Below are 13,981 nucleotides of genomic sequence, written 5' to 3' on the forward strand. Positions count from 1 at the left end.
CCCCTACCAAACCGCTAGACTCCCCCGGCCTGGTGGAGAAGGGTGAGCACCAAGGAGGAGTAGAGCGGTGAACGGAGCCCCGAGTCTCACCACCACAGGTCGTGTGTTTCTACAGGGTCCGGCCTGACTGAGGACAGTGTGTTTTCTTATCAAAAGGGAAGGCAGGGAAACCGGTGGCATTGAAGAAGAGCGGGCTTATGGGAAATCAATATAAAATGAGACAGGGCAGCAGAAGGGCATTCCATTGCACTCCGATTCATTATGTACATTGCAGCATGGTGGACGATAAGAGAATTTAAAAAAAGACACTGATAAGCGTCATATGTGGATCAAGTGACCCCTTTCCCCTTTTTATCTATTAAGGTATTTTCCTTTTAAGATCTTTTAATATTAATATATTGATTCCACCAAATGAATTAATGCCACGATGACAAAAAAACATACTGTGAAATATTGCTTACTTTCTTTTAAATATACTTCCTTTTTATTCCTTGATTGTATGGGACATGTGTTAGCATTTGTCATTCGAGCCCCACATTACATCAGGTAAATCATGGTCCACATTGACAGTGCTGCAAGCCGATCCGCATGCAGGATTGTTGGCTCAGTCAGCCAATGAGCTTGTCGGAGTGTCAATCATTGAGCCAACGATGTCAATGTCAAATCTATTACCCACCTCTGGGAAGTAATCCTGTGGGAACTTCTGCTTCTCCAGCATGGGTATGCTTTCTAGTGTATCAGAGCAGGTCTCCTTGCCAACCACCTTCTTGAATTTCTTTGCTAGTGAGAGAAGGAGAATGGAGACAGAAAAGAGAGAGAAAGAGATAGAAGAAGTAGACAAAGATAATTGTCAAAAGAGTTACATTTTGTTGATGATATCCTTGTTTGAGGCCCAGATCTCTATACACCAGTGGTTGTAGCCTGGGAACTGGGAGCCCAGGTCTCTTTCAGACAACTGCTCCCCCTGCTGTTCAGACCAACATTCTGCCGTGAGAGATAGGCCCAGTCACGCTACAGCATGGGGACAGAGACGCGTGTGGTTTCAATGTGGTGCATAGGGAGTCAAATAATAATACATAAATAATAATAAATTATAATTCATAAATAATGAAAAATCTGTCAGGGAATATTTCACTGAGGCTTATTGTGGTCCCTTTGCCACAGAAGTTGATTTATCAAAATGTACAGGAAATGGTAAAAGATTGAGATATTTTCAGGGTAACAGGTTGCACACCTTTTCATTGTGGACATTTGCTTTACTTTTACCTGTGCTCTGTAACCATTTAAAAATTGATATTCAAAAACAAAATGAAAGTGCTGCAACAAAATGGAAATGTTATATTCCAAGCATCTTAAATATCATGTAAATTATGGCATTTGTAACACTTAACATGACGAGCCGTCTGACAGCTTTTGCATTAGAAATATCTACTTAGACGTGCATGTTGGACAGCATATGAAGTAATAAAGGTGCATCTTTTAAGTGCCTGTGCAATTTTCACATATTTGGCACACATTTTGAAATGATTCATAATGTAGGATGGAGCAGGCCATAACTCTGAATTGTATTTCCCTGATCATGTGTGAACCCCATGAATGAATGAAGTGAAGCATAGCCACGTGTGTCTTAATAATAACCCAAATTTGTAGTTTGACTGCTTCAATTCAAAGCCAGATCATAATCCAGAACACTGTGGTTACTCTTGTTGTGGGACAAAGTACAGTCAAGACCCTTTAATTGCAATCAATTTCACACAAAATACTTTAAATTCCTTGATTTGAAAAATACAGATATTTTGACATACATATATGTGTCCTTTTTAAACACATATATTAACTTAACAGTGGTATGTAGGTCTGAATCAATTCTTTAAACTCAAGTCTCTTTCTCAGAACGAGAGTCAACGAAAAAAGTCAAGTAGATGGTCTCTGATGCCTGTCCCAGTAGCGAAGGTCACAGTGGATCATGTGTGTACACATTGGAATAGGGGGGTGTGTGTGGATGTGGGTGTGTTCGTGTGTGATGGATCAAGGGGCACAGGCTGGGGGAGGTCCAAGCCCAAGCCCAGCCCCCCCCCCCCTCCCTCCATGCCCTGTCCTTCACTCCGGGGTGACTGTCGCTAATGCCGACTGGGATGTAATGGGGAGGTGCCGCCTCCACACCTATAGTCCCGGCCCCCCCGCTCTCCCTCTCTTTAATTAGCCCAGGCACCGGGCCTCGACCCCCCCAGCCTCCCCCCCCCGCTCCGGAGGCCCTCTTGACACCGCTGGCTGATGAGGCCGCCGTAACGGGCCAATAACCTCTCGCGGGAGCCGCCATTACCATCGCGCCGTCACAAACCGAAAATCTGGATGAATTAAATCCCGATATTAATAAGCATAATAACCATTTTCTCTCCCCGGCTCGCGTTACATTATCCTGGAGCCAATCGCACGGGAGCCCCCGCGCACCTCGGTGATGGAGAGCAGCGAGCGGCTGCAAAGGGTGGAGATGGGGGGTGGTGTTGATGAGGGGGGGGGGGGTGGTGTTGAGGAGGTGGGGGTGGTGTTGAGGAGGTGGTGGGGGTGGGGGTGGTGTTGAGGAGGTGGTGGGGGTGGTGTTGAGGAGGTGGTGGGGGTGGTGTTGAGGAGGTGGGGGGGTGGTGTTGAGGAGGTGGTGGGGGTGGTGTTGAGGAGGTGGGGGCTGGTGTTGAGGAGGTGGTGGGGGGGTGGTGTTGAGGAGGTGGTGGGGGTGGTGTTGAGGAGGTGGTGGGGGGTGGTGTTGAGGAGGTGGGGGCTGGTGTTGAGGAGGTGGGGGGTGGTGTTGAGGGGCGGGGGGGTGGTGTTGAGGAGGTGGGGGGGTGGTGTTGAGTAGGTGGGGGGGTGGTGTTGAGGAGGTGGAGGGTGGTGTTGAGGAGGTGGGGGGGTGGTGTTGAGGAGGTGGGGGTGGTGTTGAGGAGGTGGGGGGTGGTGTTGAGGAGGGGTGGGGGTGGTGTTGAGGAGGTGGGGGTGGTGTTGAGGAGGTGGGGGGGTGGTGTTGAGGAGGTGGGGGGGTGGTGTTGAGGAGGTGGGGGCTGGTGTTGAGGAGGTGGGGGGGTGGTGTTGAGGAGGTGGGGGGGTGGTGTTGAGGAGGTGGGGGGTGGTGTTGAGTAGGTGGGGGGTGGTGTTGAGGAGGTGGGGGGGTGGTGTTGAGGAGGTGGGGGGGTGGTGTTGAAGAGGTGGGGGTGGTGTTGAGGAGGTGGGGGGTGGTGTTGAGGAGGTGGGGGGGTGGTGTTGAGGAGGTGGAGGGTGGTGTTGAGGAGGTGGGGCGAGTCGTGCATGTGTGTGCCGTTTCTAGGGTTGTGGTTTGAGTGAGTCATTTGAGTATTTTGAGTGAGTGAGTGAGTGAGTGAGTGAGTGAGTGAGTGAGTGAGTGAGTGAGTGAGTGAGTGAGTGAGTGAGTGAGTGAGTGAGTGAGTGAGTGAGTGAGTGAGTGAGTGAGTGAGTGAGTGAGTGAGTGTGACTGAACACACAACATTGCACAAGGGCTCAACATTTTTCAGCGTTTTCGGTCTACCTTTGAAATCAAACTGTTGGATGTTTTTCAAGGAGTCGTGGATAAAGTAGCAACTCCCCAGTGCCTGCAAGGGAAAGAGAGAGAGTGCATTAGCTTTCCCATATGCGTGTAAATCAATACATATCATTTCTCTGTCGATCCTCTTCAGCGAGGACGGTTGATGGGCGTGCGGCCGTCTTCCCACAGTCTATTGCTATGGATGAGGAGTGGCAAGAAGCTCTTTTGACACAAAAAACTGCCTGCACAACAGGTGCAGCAGCCTGGTACACACACATACACACACTTGAATCTCAAGCTAATGTGCAACATTGAAAATTTGAGGCTATTTGTAAAGACACATTCAGATGGACTTTCCTGTTTTGAAGGGACCGGGGGGAGAGGGTGTCAAACGAGAGGAGATCAACTTCAATAGGATTAAAATCTTAATTTTCTCAGAGAACCATCATGGAAACCTTCCCAGACGCGGGGTACAAGCCAATCCGGGCGTCTGGGAAGAGGTGGGAAGTGGTGCACATTGGGTGGGAGGGGGCTGGTTCTTGTAGTGGTGGTGGCGCTGGGGTGGTTTGCTGGTGGGGGGGGGGGGGGGGGGGGGGATTCGATGCGGTTCACAGTCCACTACACTGCTTTCTGTCGCCCGCTTAACATTTAGGGCAAATCTCCGGGCGCTCAATCCCCTGTGTCTCTGAGATTGCTTAGACCTTTTCTTTCGGTGTTTTTGTCGTCGTTCTGCAAAGATTATTCTGCCATTCTGGCACTAAAACTTGCTCCCTTTTTCTCAGAGTTCTTACGTTACGGCACAAAGAGAACGGCGAGCACTGGAAGTGGTCGGCAGAGAGAGGCCCTGAAAGAGGCGCAAAGAGAAAGATAGAGAGAGAGGGAGAAAGGCAGACTAAAAGAGAGAATATTATTACAAGGAAAGACGTTGGAATTGAGTGTTGCCGAGTGGCTCCGCGTGACGGTGAAGGGCTGCCGATGAATGAGAGGGCACCGTGCCATGGGGTCACCTGTGACTGTACCTGGTGACGGTCTGAGGACAGAAGGGAGACCCTTCAGTAGGACCTATTCTCCACCAGATTTGCCCTGTTGAGACAAGCTGCCAAAAACAACTGCTCTTGTAAGTGGCCAACACTGGCAGGGTGTGTTGGTTGCTCTTGGTTCCGTTTTCGAGTGTGTGTGTGTGTGTGTGTGTGTGTGTGTGTGTGTGTGTGTGTGTGTGTGTGTGTGTGTGTGTGTGTGTGTGTGTGTGTGTGTGTGTGTGTGTGTGTGTGTGTGTGTGTGTGTGTGTGTGTGTGTGTGTGTGAGTGACCCAGGCCACGCTCCCACACCAGGGACCCCTGCATTATTTATGAGCGGCGACACCATCTTGAGATTAAACATTTGCTGATTTGTCAAACGCACCAACACGAGGTCCTGCCCGTCTACTTGACACTTCAGCCAAGTTCAGCCGAGAGTAGAAAAATAAATGAGAAAAATGAGAAGTTTAAAAAAACAAAAACAAATTGTTACATTTAAATGATGATAACAGGAGCTGACAACACAGACAGAGACAGACAGTCAGACAGACAGATAGACGGAGACAGACAGACAGACGGAGACAGATAGACGGAGACAGACAGACAGACAGACAGACAGACAGACAGACAGACAGACAGACAGACAGACAGACAGAAGGACTAGGGTAGAGGGGAGGGGATCTCAAGGTCAGTAAGCCCAGCTGGGACAGGAGAGCAGCCGGGAAACAGCCCCCCCCCAGCCCCCCGACGTCCTCTTCATCGTCCCCCTCTTTATCACCACCACATCCCGCTTATTTGTTTTTACTTGTCTTGGCTTTATGTTCTTTTTCACCTTAATCCGTCAAAGGCAGATAGTGACACACACACACACACACACACACACACACACACACACACACACACACACACACACACACACACACACACACACACACACACACACACACACACACACACACACACACACACACACACACAGGTTAAGGGTGAAGATCTGTTCGATTTGTCTCTCTCCGTTGATATTAAAATGAGCCCTATGCATTTGATTTACTGAGTACACGCAGAGGATGGGATACATTTAAATTACAGCAAATGACAGCAAGTTAAATAGAAGAAATGATGCCCCATTCATCTCCCTTGCGTTTGACGGCAAACTCACACACCTCAATTATTTCCCTGAACATTAAAATGATGCTGGCTCTTATGGGACTTTGACTCAAACGTCTTACCCCGTACTTTGAGCTCCACCACATTGATGTTAGCTTTCTGAATAAGCTCCAACACACAAATGTGATCTTTCTGAAAAAATGCTCCTACGCATATGTTGGCATTCATCTTTTAAAAAAACAAATCAACTCAAATTAACTCTGCATTGGCCTTTCAAGCATCAAGATCATCTGCAACTTCCAAATAATGGATCTAAATTACATCTGGCACTGCAGATGTTGATTTATCCAAAAGGCCAAAGGCACTGTTGCAGAGACTGCCAAAAGAAAAACTAATATGACTTCTAACAAATGATCATTAATCAGCTTTCAAATAAATGATAAACAGCCACGCCTAAGTGGCCATTTGTGTAATCGCAAGAAATCTACTTAACCCCTCCACCCTAATAAATATTTATCTGGAGCCAGGGTTCAAAACCCAGCAGTGACCGGCCGTGTTCCCTACTCCTGTTCTACCGGTCCCCTCCCCCCCCCACACACACACCTCTATCCTGGGCCCAACCCCCCTTCCAGATCCCCGGCCACCCCCCCCAATCCCCCGGCACACTCTTCATGAAGAATCTATTATATTAGCGGGCGCAATTAATCCATTTGTCTCGGCGCATGACAGCCAGAAAAATATTCATTAGGTTGGCGCTGCGCTGACAGCCTGCGCTTATCTCCCCGCCGGTGGCTTTACAATGGCCCGTGTCAGGCGTATGTTTGTCACGTCCCGCTTTATTGATTAGCTGCCCGATTCACTTGAAATAATTAAAAGTATATTTTACATATTTATAAAGCCCTCTGCCATGGCCGCTACTTAATTTTCCATTAGTAAAAAGTCAGTCTATTAAGCGCGGCCGAGCGGGCCCCCTCCGAAGCCCCGCCGCGCCCCGGGGCCCGGGACGCGAGAGGGGAAGTGAGTGATCGCCATAATCGTAGACAGAAAGACAATAACCGCCCCATAAAAGCTACGCCTTTAGGGCTTGTTCCGCCGGTGCCGTCTCCGATCGCAGGTCCTGTTGGGCCGAGCCGCTCCCGGATAAGGGCACACCACACCAGCACCGGGAGATCTCCTCCATGGGTCCTGTGTGCGTGTGTCCTTTGTGCGTGCGTGTTTGTGTGTGTCTTAGTATGTGTCGGCGTCATAGTATGTGTGTGTCCGTCATAGTATGTGTGTGTGCGCGTCTTAGTGTGTGTGTTTGTGCGTCTTAGTGTGCGTGTGTGTGCGCGTGCGTGCGTGCGTGCGTGTGCGCACGTCTGTCTGTCTGTGTGCACGTGCGGATCCTCCACCCAAGCGGTGCACGCGCACAATTGACATTTCCGAAAGCCCCAGCAGACGGGGGGGCTGAACAAGTCCCAATAGACTGTGTCTGCCGGCAGATAGAGAAGAGTGCAGTATGGCGGCAGTGCATCGCCCACGAGCCGCGCTCCCGCTGAGCACCGTGTCGATACAGGGGGGGGCTGCCGCCGCCAGTCACCACCGCGGGACGCGGAGCGAGGAACCGCTGACCTTTGAATGGATTTCGTACGTTTAGTGTGAAAAATGAGCCATAGAGCAAACATAAAAGTAATAATTTTGCCGCAAGGTCTCACCTCCAATCAGTGCGGGAGATGAGAGGGGGGGGGGGGGGGGGGGGGTTGGTGGGGGGGGGGGGCAATCCCGGGAGGGCTGACATGTCCGCACCCCGCAGCCATCAGTGTGTCACGTAACAACTTAGGAGGGCAAGGCTTAATGCCGTCCGCAAAGTGCATCGGGACAGTTTGTAGTACTGCGCCGTACTCCTGTTCTACTGAATGTGTGGGCAACACAACGGCATCCACCCAAGGCACCGAACCTGTAGCCATGTTGCTCTGCAGCATGTATTTATGGGCATAGCCTTTTTGTATGTTTTGTGTGGTTCCTTTCTTTTAATTTATTTCAAGTTATCCCGATATAGAGAGAAGGGTCGCTAGAGATATTTTGGGCTTCACTGGCATTTTGTCCTTAAAACACACCCCCACCCACCCCCACACCAACACACACACCGTTCCCTGGGCTGCCTCTTCCACCCGTCTAGAACTCATTGCATCGCCGAAATCCCTAGGGTGTCCTCATCTGTTAAATCACATGTGAGCCAACACAAAGAACGTGTGCATGTGTGTGTGAGGGCGAAACACCAACACTGAGACACGCACACGCACACACACACACTCACACACAAAGAGTCTTTTCTAAAAGGTCAATCAGATATGCTGTCATGGAAGCACGGTGTCTCCATACATCAGGAACACATGGGGTGTCACTACGGCTTAGGGAGCGCCGATCGGGACAAGGCTCTGACTAATGGCCACAATAATATGCCCATTAGCCACCACATAAGGCTGTGTATTCATATCTCCAGCCTCTAAACACACTCTAAACCCCAAATGTTAATTCAGACGGTTCAAAAGCGGATCAATCACGGCGCGGGGAAAAGAAGCATCAACCGTGGACACCAGACAGGAGGTAAGAAAAAAAATAAAAGTAGCGAGCCATTCAATTTCTAATTCGCCGTCTGGCCCGTCTGCTACCTCGCCCTTCGTGAGGACTAGGCGCCCTCGATGTTCAGAAACGGACGGGGACTTCCTCACAGAAGTCCCATACTGCACACAAACAGCCTGTTTGTAACCCTGCGCTCCCCCACCCACTCGGCACCCCACTTCCCAGCAACCCCGAGGAAAAACACTGTCGCCAAAAGACAAGAAACTCCTGTCAATAGAGACGGACCTTCTGTTTTTACCGCTTCAGCCCGGAGATAGAGGGACCGCAGCGCCTCCGCCTTCTCCCTCTCTCCCCCCCCCCCCCCCCCGCCTGGCCCACCATACATGTTTGCCAAGGCCCTCTCCCAGTGCCATTGATTGAGTATTCAGCGTATTGAGCCACAGTGTCTATTATTCATCGGCTGGCTGGAAGGCCTGACTGGACACACAAACAAAACTCTCATTAAAACTTCTTCTGTCACTTCCTGTGATTTGAAAGCGGCCGGTGGTGTTGGGGAGCCATCCGTCATGCCCCTGAAGGACTCCTTGTCTGCCCGCAAAGTGAAGGGTGAGGTTGGGGGAGGGGAGGCCGGACCACTGGGCTTGGACGGGACAGGGAGACGTCCATGGAGGTGTCAAAGGATGACGTTCCTCCACCACTTGCGTACACGGAAAATAATCATCCAATGAGGAAAATGTTAACGGGAAGGGATTGGATCGCAATTCACCCGGTTTATCAAGCGATGATTAGGATCTAGGGATGAGCTCCATAACCACCTCCAATATGTCCTGCAGCCAGCCATCCCACAAATACTCCCCTGTTCAATCCAATGATTGAAGGCACCAGTCTTCATTTTAAACTGCCCTATCCTGGCACGGCTCAATCTCAGGATGATTGGGGCCAAGACTGAGAGGAATAGATTTAGATAAAATGTGACGGAGGAGTAGACTTCTCCTTGTTTGAGTGTGACGAGAATGAATGAAGAGAATGACAGCAAAAAGGAGAAAGCCCTTTCATCTGTATGTAAAATTGGAAGTCAGAAACAGAATCTCTGTTCATCCTTTATCTGATGTAAAAGCACCATGTAGTACGCATCTGGTATGGTGTGTGCTTAGCCCCTCTTGGGTTTTTCAGACAGACGCTGACCTGCTTTCCTCTTGATATTATTCTTAAAATCCCTCCCTGAATGCAAAGTGACATGTGCTTGTGATTGATCCCGTAACCACAGATTTTATTTTCTTTTTGAGGAGAATCTTACGGATGGGCCTAAACAAAGCGTAATTGGCCAAACTCAGGGCAGCGCCTGACCTGCCAACAATCCCAACCCTCTCCCAAGGTTGGCCGCATCCCTGGGAAATATTGTGCATTAATTTCATTTAGTCTCCCCTCAAACATTCAATGCAAGAAGTTAATTAAATTGCTTGTCCATTGTGTTCATCCACTTACAAAGTTAATGATATTGTGCCGGCGAATTAAAGAGCATTTTATAAAGCGCAGGGGATGGGAGCTGGCAGGCACTACATTGCCCGGCTGAACCCTGTCAGTCGGCAGGCCCCTGGATCCCCTAATTAGCGGTGAAATGGATGCTTCCATCTGCCAATTTCCTGCCACGCTCATCAGTCGTGCCGTGGCTCCTCCGACCTGCCCGCTGGACGGGGTCTAAAGCAATAAAACCATCACCGCAATGACATTCAGCCCAAAAAAAAGAGAAAGAAAAGAGGAAAAAGGGGGGAAAGTGAACACGCGTCCATGACATGACTCAGATTTTTAAAGTAGGCTATTTAAAAAAGGGCTGCTCTTTTATGGCCGTCGACCACTTGATTGGTTCCTTAGGCATAATACTTAGTAAAGATAAAGATAACTGATATCCCATTCTATAGCTCCTGCCCAGCCCTGTTCTCGTATTCTCCCAGAGGAGGGCCGTTAAACCGGACGTGTTCCAATGAAATACGGAATGTTGAGTTCTATTCTGGAACCGGGAGCGTTTAGCATTTCGACGGAAGCGTTGCGTCGTCCTCGGCTTAAAAAAGGGTACGTCCCACTAGTCTAGGCACTAAAAGGTTAGCCTTGTGGATTCTGTTGGGTACATGAGCGTAAGGCGGCAGTGTGTTCAATAAAAGGAAAAGATTAACGTTCATGTAGCTTATATATTGTAGCTTTATTGTAGCTGCATATTTACCACCGCAAGGTGGCTGCCACAGCAGGTTTTAACGAGGGCGTAAAGAACAGGGGATCAAAATAAATGGGATTACACCTGTGGGGGCTGTGTACTGTTGCTGACCCCAGAGTGAGGTTTAACTAAATGTCCCCTCGGTCCACCAGTACACTTTGAGCAAAACCTGTGGCTAAAGCAAATGAAATTGGGCCTCGTAAAAGAGATAGATTAGGCATTTTGAGGACGTATAACTCGTTGTTTGCCATGATTAACTCTGCCCAACAACGTAAAAGGTTCATCAGAGGATGATATCCAGTTACCTAAAAGGTTTTTTCAGCTGAAACAGCTGTTAAAATTCCAGGCGGACAAGGCCACACAAGCCAGAGCATAGCCAGCTCTGTTTATGTGCCACATTTCCCTTCACATTGGAACATTTAAAAAATAAAATATATCAGACAGATTGTTAAAAAGGCAATAAAAAAGCCTAAAACGTGAAAATAAAGCACTTAAATAAAACATTGTTTTAAACAACTTGAATAAGGTAGTAATATATCACATACATAAATACAATATATTCTTAATAACCACAAATGTGTTTTGGCATGTCGGAATTTCGTGCATTGACAGCTGGATAGATACATGAATCGACTTTTACTGGATATTGTCATTTGATATATACATTGGCTACGAGATATAATTGCCTTTGTGGTTCTTCCCAAAATACCAAAACGATTAAATATGACAATATTTACTATTATTAAATGTCAACACATTTTTCTGAGTTGGGCTCAGTTGACTTTTGACGAATCAAATCTTTCAACTGAACGTATAGAATTAGTCCAGGCTTTGTTGGCCCGTGACAGCTGATCAGCGTATGTGACAGAGGCCTAAGCCGGTTAGGGGGAGAGATGTCTGGGATGTGTGTGAGGTCAGTGTGATATGCAGGTTACCAGAACACAATGTCAGGCTCAGGTGATCCCATGATGTTCGTATGTGTCCGAGGAGACCAACAGGAATGTGAAGTTTATAGGGTCAACGGGGGACACGCTGGCAATCTAATAACGGCCTCAACACAGCGAGCACCTTAGAAGGATGCGATCCTAATCCAATGAAAAACAGTCCGGTATGGTACCTCGGACAATGCTTTGGAGGAAAAACTAAGAGGAATTGGCTTTGCACTATAGCAAGGGCAACCTCTTTATCGGTAATTGGAACAGACACCGGGAATACGGCCTGAAAGCCATTTTTACCCCCTTTCTTTGCTGTGAAATATAATCTTTCAAAAGCCATTTTCAAATGAACTGCCGATGAGGGAAGTCAAGCCGGTGAATAGTGTCTTTCTTCAGATAACAACGTCGCATAAGGCTTAATGAGATCATCGTTTTGAAAGGGGATATGAAGATGATGAATAGTTCCCTTATTAGATTGCTGCCCAAAAAGGGAACAAAAAAAATCAAAGTCCGAACAATCGAGGTTGTCCATTTGCAATTAAAGCAGCATTACCCCCTCCATCGCTCGTCCGGCCCAGTGCAGTTCTCCCCGGGACATTATTCAATTGTTTTGGATGCGGGGAGATAAAATGGGTTTAATATACTTAGGCTCATTAATGTAAATCATATTTGGCTATGGATGTCCAATAATCCAAAAGAATATTTCAACTTGTAAATCCCTTTATGTAGAAAGTATTCCCATTAGAGAAAGAGGCCCATGCAAATGACTAGTCTTTCAGGTCATTGATTTCCTCCTCTCTCCCCCCAGCCCCCCCTGCCCCAGCTGCGTGCTGGAGAGGCCGCTAATGTTGTCATGGACTGTTCATCAATACATATTAATATCTGATTTAATATTGGGCCTATCCGTGTGCCCTCATTTGTGATGGCAGAGATTGAATTAGGATCATATGGGTAAACTGGAGCTATGAGTGATTGCTGTGGTTGAATTAAGGCTGGGAGAGGAAGGAAGTCCGACATTAAGGATTAAGTGGTGTTGCAATTATGGTGATTGCCTTTAATGTCATTTCATAATAACTTGCTTAAAATTTTTGATATTTTAAAGCATGAAATGACCGACCACACACACGCACAAGCACAAACACACACACAGACAATGACAAATCAGCTTGCCAGCAATGACATAAGCAACTCTCCATATCCAAATTACGGGCATTGAGCGAGCTTTAAGGATGCCGGGATTGCTGTCAGAGCTGCAATGTCTGCAGAGTGTCATCAGTCACAGCATGGGGCCCGAGACAGCTGTTCTGTCCCTGTCCCACGCTGCCATCGGCCGGCTTATGCAGCCTTGTAATGACAAAGTGGCAGCCTTGGATGGCCCAATGAGATACAGCTCTATTGCCGCGACCCGCCATGAAATATACCGGCTTGCAGCATCTTCGCTGAATCAGTTTGTCACTCGCGGGAGACATTTATCAGGATGTTCCTAATTTCTCTGCATCAAGAGAGCCTTCCTCCACCCTTAGCACACAACACAACTCTTCCCAAATGGGGGCGACATCTTCTAGATCATGGGCAATCTCATGAAACATCCATAAGGGCCAACATCACAGGGGCTATCAATGCGCATCTGCCCGGGGCCCGGAGACCGGCGGACCGGTCCGACAGACGGAGAGGGCAGACAAGAGGGTCGAGTGTGCATAAAGAACGGCTTCCAATCCAAGGTTGCACCGACTAAAACTATATTTTTTCTGCACGATGTAAAAGAAAAAAAGAAAAGAAAAAGGAAATAAGCTGCTTTCTCTCTATGTTCTCGTCTGGGTTTGAGCCCAGGCTCTCAGAACCACAACAGTGACCACAGGAGCGTGAAGCTTTAGAGAAGTACAAAAAAAAACACGCAGTGGCTCGTCTCAGGCTTAGACCCTCGTCCGGTGCCTCTTTGTGGCCCTCTTTGTCTTTATGTAAAAACCAATGCTCGCCGATGATGTGTTATGTAAAAATCCCAGAGGCTTCATTTAAATGGCTGGATATTCTCCATGCTAGCTTAGTTATACTTCAGTGCATCGAACCCGAGAGCACATGGGTGCCGCGTGAAAAGCAAATGTAAATTCAGTTCCTCGGTTTCTTAGATAACCAGAAATTATGTCATACACGCCCCCCCTCCCCGACTGTGCATTATTATAATAATAAATTAAAAGAAAAAGATTTTTCTCCCGCAGATGTTTCCTTTTCTCTCTCCGTTCAGTCCACAGGAGGCCCCTGAGCGAGGGCCCCTCTAAACGGCCGGCTAAACAGGGCCTGAGAAGGAGTCTTGTGCCAGGGGCAAGGTGGCAGTAGACCATGTCTGTACCGTCCATGAGTACAACACCCAGAGAGAGAAAGGGGGCATGAAAGGAAAGGAGGGGATTTAGACGGGGCCCTCGTCTCCCTTCAAAAGGTCCTCTTGGGACGACCCAGGGCCCAACGGGTGACCAGGTGGCACGGCATCGCACGCCATCGGGTCTCGCGGTGTGTGTGTGAAAGGCGTACTGTGATTATACAGTGCGGCCTTTTGATGTTGCAGCAGTCGGTGAAGTCCAGTCATTAAAGCATGTCATTATTCTCCGAGCCAACTGAAGATTGC

The 13,981-nt window shown here is 48.4% G+C and overlaps 1 protein-coding gene across 3 annotated transcripts in view; it reads right to left on the reverse strand.

Moving 5' to 3' along the window:
* The window catches only part of LOC130405126 (inositol polyphosphate-5-phosphatase A-like), a 130,353-nt gene that overhangs the window by 58,207 nt on the left and 58,165 nt on the right, over positions 1 to 13,981 (reverse strand). For all 3 annotated transcript variants that reach the window (XM_056610117.1, XM_056610115.1, XM_056610116.1), the window contains exons 5-6: positions 3,536 to 3,599; positions 677 to 780 (exon numbers count right to left, since the gene is read on the reverse strand). In XM_056610117.1, the coding sequence (XP_056466092.1) occupies positions 677 to 780; positions 3,536 to 3,599 (168 nt within the window). The remainder of the gene's footprint in view (positions 1 to 676; positions 781 to 3,535; positions 3,600 to 13,981) is intronic.

This window comes from Gadus chalcogrammus, chromosome 15 (genome assembly GCF_026213295.1).
Source record: "Gadus chalcogrammus isolate NIFS_2021 chromosome 15, NIFS_Gcha_1.0, whole genome shotgun sequence".
NCBI lineage: Eukaryota > Metazoa > Chordata > Actinopteri > Gadiformes > Gadidae > Gadus > Gadus chalcogrammus.